This window comes from Enhydra lutris, unplaced genomic scaffold, assembly GCF_002288905.1.
Source record: "Enhydra lutris kenyoni isolate GAN:26980312 unplaced genomic scaffold, ASM228890v2 scaffoldscaffold3, whole genome shotgun sequence".
Lineage (NCBI taxonomy): Eukaryota > Metazoa > Chordata > Mammalia > Carnivora > Mustelidae > Enhydra > Enhydra lutris.
Genome location: NW_019154087.1, coordinates 27,082,685 through 27,093,068, shown reverse-complemented (window position 1 = coordinate 27,093,068; position 10,384 = coordinate 27,082,685). Strand labels below are relative to the sequence as shown.

The 10,384-nt window shown below is 36.3% G+C and overlaps 1 protein-coding gene across 1 annotated transcript in view; it reads right to left on the bottom strand.

The window, feature by feature from the left end:
* The window catches only part of LOC111156279 (solute carrier family 9 member B2), a 42,731-nt gene that overhangs the window by 6,323 nt on the left and 26,024 nt on the right, over positions 1 to 10,384 (bottom strand). Inside the window, exon 8 of the mRNA XM_022517055.1 lies at positions 978 to 1,086. Within this exon, the coding sequence (XP_022372763.1) occupies positions 978 to 1,086 (109 nt within the window). The remainder of the gene's footprint in view (positions 1 to 977; positions 1,087 to 10,384) is intronic.

Below are 10,384 nucleotides of genomic sequence, written 5' to 3'. Positions count from 1 at the left end.
GGTAAAATATGCATAACAAAGTTTACCATCTTAATCATTTTTTTTGAGCCACCCAGGCACCCTCCATCTTAATCACTATTAAGTGTGCAGTTCAGTAGCATTAAGCTGAACATTCACATTTTTGTGTAACCAATCTCCTGTATTTTTTCATCTTGCGAAACTGATTAAACATTAAACATTAATGTTAAACAACACTTCATTTCCCCCTCCCCCAAGTCCTTGGCCACTACCATTCTACTTTTTGTTTCTATGATTTGACTACCTGGATACCTCATATAGGTGGAATCACACAGTATTTGTCTTTTGGTGACAAATGTCCTCCAGGTTCATCCACGTTGTAGCATGTATTGGAATGGAAAGACATTATTTTAAGACAGGAGAGATTAGAACTTATTTAAATTATGAAGAGGAGAAAACTGTGACATGAGAATAGGGGAAGAATCTATGTATGAGGTCCTGAAGGAGGTAGTGGGAGATGGGATTCCCAGTAAAGATAGAAGAATATGGAATGAATGGAATGGAGGAAATAATGAGTGTATGTGCACAAATAAATTTTTAAGTGCAGTGTTATGAAATCAAAAGTTTTAATACGATGACTTTAGAATGTATGAATAAATAAATGAATGAATGAATGAACAAACATTTTTGTTCCATGGATATATATTATAGAACTGATGAATAATTCTGGCCCTTGATCAAAACAAGTCTAATTGAACATTTTTATCCTTGGAAAAAAATTTTAAGACCTGCATCTTCTGGATAGTGGTTAGTAGTGTTACTTTTCTTTACAAGGAATAACATTAAAGGTATAAAATTTATGCCTGAGATTGAAAAGAATTATTTTCTGGCCAACTGCTCTAAGAGACTTAGATTATTATTAACTTTTTATACAATTATGATAATAACTATACCTACTGAAGGTATTCCACTGAATATAAAAGTTGATTTTAGCAAATGTACTATTTTGAAATTCTTACCTACAGTTTCTGGTCTGAGAGATGCAATAGATACTTCTGCTCCAATCAGTCCGAAGAGAAGGGGCTGAAAAATGTACCAGGCACCTGCAATAATTTTTTCAACCTCTGCCTAAAAGAAACAACCCCCCCCCACAGATTTTTATTATATGAAGTTACAAGTTCTAAGAATTTTACTAATTTGAAATTTGAGTCAATTTGACCTGAGATAGGCTTTATTTCTCTGACATTTATAAACAAGAGAACAGAAATAAGAGAACAGAAAATTATATGAAGATCTTTCTAACAAAGTTATTATATGAGGTGCTTTAGAGTTGGTTTATAAATTATGCTAATTATAAGAATCTAATAAAATAATCTTATGAGGATTTCTACTTCTGAATATGTGATATGTGTGTGTATATATGTAATACTTAGTATTACTTTATAGTTTAAAATTTTGTTAATTTTCATTCAGCAATATCATTCAGAGATCTTATAATAGCAGTAAATATGTCTAGATACACATCTAATTTTTGCTCTATAGTAATCTGTGGTATGAAATTATCAGCATATTCAATCATTTCTTTATTGATGGGCCTTTATGTTGTTTCCAATTTTATCTTTATAAAAAAGTTTAAGGTTATCCAAATCATGCACAAAAATATAATTCATGTATAGTAAAGTGCTGTGGTTATTATTTTATTACTCCTTGGCTCCAAATCCACATTTCATTGTTGCTCCAGAGAAAATGAAGTTGAGGCCTTTAAATATTTCTCCTTTGGGGCGCCTGGGTGGCTCAGGGGGTTGAGCCTCTGCTTTTGGCTCAGGTCATGATCTCAGGGTCCTGGGATCGAGTCCCGCATCGGGCTCTCTGCTTGGCGGGGAGCCTGCTTCCTCCTCTCTCTCTGTCTGCCTCTCTGCCTACTTGTGATTTCTGTCTGTCAAATAAATAAATAATCTTTAAAAAAAAAAAAAATAAAAATAAATATTTCTCCTTTGCTACGTGGCATCACTAAATTTTGTCAGTAGAGGGTGCTGAAGAGCTATCACAAGGAAGAAGCTCTTCCTGATTTCCTGGGCTCCTCTCTGCAGGATCCTATAGCACACTCGGGTTTCTTTAGTATACAGATGGTTTCCACAGTGCTGGGCTCCAGCAGTGCATGGCAGCTAGTAGCACCCAGTGGCCAGCAGCGGCCCTAAGCTTACCCTAAGGGAGTTTCATAGCCAAATCCCTTGGGCAAAATACCTCCCCATGCACACTGGAGGGTGAATTTCCTGCAAATCTGGAATATATATTTCCAGCAAATTGTCCAGACAGGACACCATGGGTGTCTTCTCTACCATCCAGTGAAGAAAGGCTTTCTTTCTTTCTTTTTTTTTTTTTTTTTCAAGATTTTATTTATTTATTTGACAGAGAGAGATCACAAGTAGGCAGAGAGGAGGGGGCTGGGTGTGGGGGGGAAGCAGGCTCCCTGCTCAGCAGAGAGCCCTACGCAGGGCTTGATCCCAGGATCCTGAGATCATGACCTGAGCCGAAGGCAGAGGCTTAACCCACTGAGCCACCCAGGCACCCCAGAACAAAGGCTTTCTACCAAGATCTGGATTCTGAGGCCTGGGGAGTAGGTGGGGTGGAGTAGGGTGGTGTAAGTGGATGGCTCAATCTCAGCGTTTGCTGTTTATAGCTGCTATTCCTATATTTGCCAGGCGTCTTTTACCTCTCAGAAGCCAATCCCTTGTTATCTGATCCCCTGGTTTGGTCAATTATAAACTTATATTTTATAATTATAAACTTATATTTTAAACTATGTGATTTCCCTTTCCTGATAAGATCCTAACTGATATAAGTATGAACTTTATACCACATTTTGCAAAAACCCTAAAAAAAGAGGGACACAATTGACTATAGCAAAACTAAAATGTTGTGTGGCAAAACAAACCATAAGCACATAAAGAACAACAAGATGACAAACCGGGAGAAAATATCTGCACTGTGTGTAACAGAATAAGGAGCAATATCCAACCAATAAGAAAAAGACATAGAACCCAATAGAAAAATGGGAAATGCATACATTACAAGTAATTCACAGCTGAAAGCAACACAAATGGCCAAAAAAACAGAAGATGCTAACATTCAGTAACCAGTGAAATGCAATTAAAATGATATGACACATTTGGGGGGCACTATATTAGAAAAAATACTAAAAAGTTTTTTATAATGTCAAGTATCTGTGATGTAAGGAAACTCTCACTAATTGGTAGAACAAACTGGTAGTGCTTTTTTTGGAGGGCAATTTAGCAGTGCCCATTACAGTCTCTAAAAATTTATACTGAAGAGATTTTTCCAATCAACTAATAAGAATCTATATTTTTGGACAGGACTTTTGCTCTTAAAGTTACACATCTTTGATGATCTGGTTTTCCATATCTATTTTCAACAGTTTAACAAAGGAGGATTATATTGTGTCTCTATTTTCTTTATTTTTTAAAAATTAGTTCTGATATGTTTATTAGGGTAAAGATTCTGTTTCTTCTTGGCTTAAAAATGTTGAAAGGCAGAGTGCAAATGCGAGGGACTTGGTTGATTTAGTTATACAGTTCTATTCCTATATCATGCAAAGAGTTAGGTTTTCATATCATAAGGAATCAGAAAATGACTTAGCTTCAAATTCTGCCACCAGTTAAATTGCAAGGCCCTTATCACGTCATTCTCATCTTTAAAATGAGAGTTTTCTATAACATCCAAGATCCTTTATCATTTAGTGACAATGACTAGTTCTACCAAAACTGAGGTCCAGTCACCACATTTCCATCTTTAATTTAGTTTTTAGAGTATACCATAGCTAAAGCTCAGACTTCAGTTGGTATCCATGTTAATGAAGAACAAATATTGACTCTATTAATCTTAGGTTACTTAGCCTTTTGTTGCCATGACTGATTATTTAAGGGAAGGCCTCAAAAATACTCAGAACTCATATATACACATACTCAGAACTCCAATGAAAGCAGATGGCCTAAAAAGTTTTCCCTATCAAATTGTCTTTATTTCTAAACTGTAGGCAAAGGCCACCATTTGTTTTATTATTGTAATACTTTAGACTATTTGAATATCAGACATGTGCGTATATACTCTAAAACTTAAAAATGGGAGATGAGTAAAAATGTATCTTCTTAATGCTTTTTCATAACTTCAAAACTAAAATGTATGTGCTTATAAAGAAAATGGAGTCATGGAGTCATCAAATAGGCTAAGTGTAAAAGAGAACAGGGTAATGAAGACTATGTTATCCACACTTAATGTTAAGGTTACGTTAGAGCCAGGAGGGGCAAGATGGTGGAGAAGGAGGAGACCCTGTTTCAACCGGTCCCCTAAAATGAGCTAAATATCTACCAGAACACTCTGAACACTCATGAAATCAGCCTGAGATGTAAGGCTACTTTACACATCCCTTTGCACTAGGAGTAAGAATCTTTAAGAACATAAATCACTTTCAAGGATAAACAAAAGGAGAAAATTAGCAGAAACGGAGGTTTTATTATGACTTCAATATCTATTTAAGCTGATACTTCCCTTCTCAGACAGAAGAACATTTCAAGATTCAGGAGATTCAAAATATGTCAGAAAACTATGCCACAACTACAAAAGTTCATCAGAAGCAGCACTGTATTTGAAAATAGATAGGGGGGACATGACAGAGACTTTCAAAAAGTGAGTGTATTTGAGGTAAATATTTAAAAAAAAAAGTACCTAGCTCTTTTACTGGGTTGTGAGATTACACTTACCTACATAATCAGCTGGGCTTCAGGCAATCCTGGCAAAACTATGTCAATTGCAGACGAACAGACACTGCGTTTTGGCTTATAACAATCTTTTCTTTATTATCCATATTATAGTTTTCAGAAGAGTAATGTGACTAGAACTCATCAAAGTTTCCCTTTCCCTGCTTTGTCTCTATATGCCCACAGCTGAGACACACTTACCATAGGCATTAGCCTCCACCTTGATTTCCCTGTTGCTAAAACTACTCTTTTATACTCTATCCCAAATGCTATGGCTCCTTTTCATTATTTTTTTATCCTATCATTTATGAATTCAGAGACTTAATTTTATTATTTTTTTATTTTTTAAGATTTATTTATTTATTTATTTGACAGAGATCACAAGGAGGCTGAGAGGCAGGCAGAGAGAGGGGAGGAAGCAGACTCCCCGCTGAGCAGAGAGCCCGATGTGGGGCTCAATCCCAGGACCCCAGGATCATGACCCGAGCCAAAGGCAGAGGCTTTAACCCACTGAGCCACCCAGGCACCCCCAGAGACTTAATTTTAAATTGCAAAGCATAGCAATGTGTTTTTAATACACTTGGTATGTGTTTTCAAATAGATGTCAAAATACGAAAATGTGTCCTGCACAAGAATGCTGCAGTTGTATTACAGAGTAGTACACTCTGCAGTCAGGTAAACCTGACTTGAATCTCAGTGCCACTTTCTAATTTTGTGACCTTGAACATGTTGGTTTTTTTTTTATGTCTTTCTGATTTATAGTCTCTATAAAATGGAAATGGTAATACTTTTAAATTTTTTGTGCTTGAAAATAAATGAGAATATCCACTTAGTGCCTAGCATAGAACTATACAGATTGGCAATAAAATTTTATTAAAAAATGGGCAGAAGATATGAACAGACATTTTTCCTAAGAAGACATACAGATGGCTAAGAGACATATGAAAAGATGCTCAATGTCACTGATCATCAGGAAAATACAAATCAAAAAAACAAGATATCATCTCACACCTGTCAGAATGGCTAAAATTAACAATACATGAAACAACAGGTGTTGGCAAGGATGTGGAGAAAGGGGAAACCTCTTATGCTGTTGGTGGGAATGCAAACTGGTGCAGCCACACTGGATAACAGTATGGACATTCCTCAAAAAGTTAAAAATAGAACTACCCTATGACCCAGCAATTGTACTACTGGGTGTTTACCCAAACGGTACAGAAATATTGATTTGAAGGGATACACGCACCACGATGTTTATAGCAGCATTATCAATGATAGCAAATTATAGAAAGAGCCCAAATGTCCATTGACTGATGAATGGCTAAAGAAGAGGTGGAATATATATATAATGGAATATTACAAAGCCATCAAAAAGAATGAAATCTTGCCATTTCCAATGACATGGATGGAGTTACAGAGTAGTGCTATGCTAAGCTAGATAAGTCAGTCAGAGACAAATACTATATGATTTCTCCATATGTGGACTTTCTCCATTCCTCTGAAGCCCATCCATCTGTGCTATCTTTCTCATGGCCTCAATACCCTTCTCTAGACAATGCTCCAGGCAGTCCCTAACATCCCTCTCTCCTCTGAAGCAAGACCATTCAGTTATACTTGTCCTAACTTTGTAATCACTTCCTTGTAGAGTGAGAGCCTCCCATCTGAGTGTTCTTTGCTCACAAGGAAATTAAGTCTCTAGTATACCTCTACAGAGATTCATTCAACTGAATTTGAATATATACCTAACTTCAAGCTTTATAACCCTCACATATTTTTCCATATGGGATTATTTTAAGTTTAGCCACTTTGAACAGTTGTTTCCAGGTTGTCCAAAATGATATATCTGCATTTAGTTAGGTCAGCTACATCTAATTTCTTCATTAAATAGAACAGCATTTGCTTCTGTCAAGTTCAAATCTACAAAAATGTAACTTGAAATTAAAATTAGTGAATGGCCACCAGCTAATTTCCATTTTACATATGGAGAAATAATCTTAATAATTTTGAAAATCAGTAAGAAAAACCAAAACAATCTTTTAAAAATGGACACAAACTTTTGAACAAATTGGTTAGTAAGCAAAGGAAAAGACAATTAGCTTCTCTCAAAAAAAAAATGTAAATCAAATCAATAATGAGATACATTTTTCACCTCTCAGGTTAGCAAAATATCTGATTTTTAATAATTTCTTCAGAAAAATAGATCCCTGGGAGATAGGAGGAAGATGGTGGAGGAGTAGGAGACCTTAATTTTGTCTGGTCCCAGGAATTCAGCTCGATAGCTATCAAATCATCCTGAACACCTGTAAACTCAACTGGCAATCTAAGAAAAGAATTGCTGCAATTCTACAAATGGAAAAGCTACCACTTTCTGCAAGATAGGAGGTATGAAGAAGTGAATCAGAGACGATATATCAGAAGATAAACCCCAGGGGAAGGGAGCCTCCATAGGCTGGCTACAGGAAAGTGATATAGCATGGAGTGCAAAATCAGAACTTTTAGAAGTCTTCTGTGGTGAGGGATGTTCTCATGTCCCCACCTGAAAGGCACTCAGGTGGTGAAATGGGGTGGAATCCTAGGTGAGACAGTGTGGTCTCAGGATCCTGGAGTTACAGAAAGAACCACAACCAAGTGGGATTTATTCCTGGGCTGCAAGGGTAGTATAACATCTGCAAATCAATTAATGTGATACACTACATTAATAAAAGAAAGGATAAGAATCATATGATCTAATCAATAGATCCAGAAAAAGCATCTGACAAAGTACAGCATTCTTTCTTAACACTCTTCACAGTGTAGGGAATAGAAGGAACAGACCTCAATATCATAAAAGCCATCTATGGAAAGCCCATAGCAAATATCTTTCTTATTGGGGGAAAGCTGAGAACTTTTCCCCTAAGGTCAGGAACACAATAGGAATGTCCACTATCACCACTGTTGTTCAACATAGACATACTAGAAGCTCTAGCCTCAGCAATCAGGCAACAAAAAGAAATAAAAGGCACCTGATTGGCAAAGAAGTCAAACTCTCACTCTTTACAGATGACATGATATGCTATGTAGAGAACTCAAAAAATTCCATCCCCAAATTGCTAGAACTCATATAGGAATTCAGCAAAGTGGCCAGATATAAAAATGAACACACAGAAATCTGTTGCATTTCTATACAACTAACAACGAGACAGAAGAAAGATAAATTAAGGGGTCAATCCCACTTACAATTGCACCAAAAACCATAAGATACCTAGGAATAAACCTAACCAAAAAGTCAAAGGATCTGTACTCTGAACACTGCAGCCCATTTATGAAAGAAATTGAGGAAGACACAAAGAAATGGAAAAACGTCCCATGTTCATGGATTGGAAGAACAAATATTGTTAAATGTCTATGCTACCTAGAATAGTCTATACATTCATTGCAATCTCTATCAAAATACCATCAGCTTTTTTCATAGAGCTGGAACAAATAATCCTAAAATTTGTATGGGACCAGAAAAGACCAAATGAATATTGAAAAAGAAAACTAAAGCTGGTGGCCTCACAATTCTGGACTTCAAGCTCTATTACAAAGCTGTAGTTATCAAAACAGTTATGGTACTGGCACAAAAACAGACACCTAGATCAATGGAACAAAATAGAGAACCCAGAAATGGACCCTCAAGTGTATGGTCAACTAATCTTCAACAAAGCAGGAAAGAATATCCAATGGAAAAAAGACAGTCTCTTCAAAAAATGGTGTTGGGAAAACTGGACAGCCACATGCAGAAGAATAAAAGTGGACTATTTTCTTACACCATATACAAAAATAGACTCAAAATGGATGAATGACCTAAATGTGAGACAGGAATCCATCAAAATCCTAGAGGAGAACAGGCAGCAACTTCTGTGACCTCAGTCATTGAAACTTCTTGCTAGACATGTCTCCAGAGGCTCGGGAAACAAAGGCAATGACCTATTGGGACTTCATCAAGTTGAAAAGCTTCTGCACAGCAAAGGAAATAGTTGACAAAACCGAAAGACAACTGACAGAATGGGAAAAGATATTTGCAAATGGCATATCAGATAAAGGGCTAGTATCCAAAATCTATAAAGAACTTACCAAACTCACCACCCAAAGAACAAATAATCCAATCAAGAAATGGGCAAAAGACATGAAGAGACATTTCTCCAAAGAAGACATACACATGGCCAACAGACAGCTGAAAAAATGCTCCATATCACTCAGCATTAGGGAAATACTAATCAAAACCACAATGAGATACCACACACAGTGATCAGAATGGCTAAAATTAACAAATCAGGAAAAGACAGATGTCAGTGAGAATGTGGAGAAAGGGGAACCCTCTTACACTGTTGGTGGGAATGCAACAGTGCAGCCACTCTGGAAAACAGTGTGGAAGTTCCTCAAAAAGTTGAAAATAGAGCTACCCTATGATCCAGAAATTGCATTACGGGGTATTTAACACAAAGATACAAATGTAGTGATCCGAAGAGGCACCTGCACCCCAATGTTTACAGCGGCAATGTCCACAATAGCTAAACTAAGGAAAGAGCTCAGATATCCACCAACAGATGACTGGATAAAAAAGATGTGGTATATATTACATAAACATATATAATGGAATATTACACTGCCATCAAAAAGAATGAAATCTTGCCATCTGCAATGACATGGATGGAACTAGAAGGTATTATGCTAAGTGAACTAGGGCAATTAGAGAAAGACAATTAGCATATGACCCTACTCATATGTGGAATTTAAGAAAGAAAACAGAGGATCACAGGGGAAGGGAAGGAAAAATAAAACAAGACAAATCAGAAAGGGAGACAAACCATAAGAGACTCTTAACTATAGGGAACAAACTGAGGGCTGCTGGAGGAGAGGAGCTGGGAGAATGGGGTAAGTGGGTGATGGACATTAAGGAGGACATGTGATATAATGTGAACTGAGTATTATATAACATTGATGAATCACTGAACACTACCTCTGAAACTAATAATAGAATAAATGTTAATTAACTGAGGTTAAATGAAAAAATAAATTTAAAGAAAGAAAAACAGATCATAGTAACACACTGTTGGTGAGAATACAAATTGGTGCAGTCTTTTAAAAGGGTAAACTGATATTATTAAAAGCATCAATGTGCATTTTCTTTCATAGAGGAATTGTGTTCCTAGAAATTTATCCTGTAGAAAAAGTATATTATATTTTGTTGATTTTCCCCCAATTTCTCATTTCTGAAATTAGGATGTCATATCATAGTTTAAAAACAGCATTGTTTTTCATTTTTGGTGGCATGTAAAATTCTTGGTGGCATGGTCAAATAATGGTGCTTTTTATACCTGATGATGTCTTAGAGTTTATAAAATATGGCAGGATATTTTACATGGCAGGATATAAAAAATATGGTAGGATATTTTATTCAAACAGTTTTTATATTAGCAGAAAACCAGGAACAATCCAAATATCTGTTAATATGAGACTGGTTAATTATAATACAGCACACAATATAATACTCTGTAGCCCTTACAAAGAATAAGGAGGGCAGCGTGGAAATATGACCATGATGTATTTTAAGTAAAGATATCAAATTATAGATAAACCAGGGGGAGGAGTCAAGATGGCGGAGAAGTAGCAGGCTGAGACTACTTCAG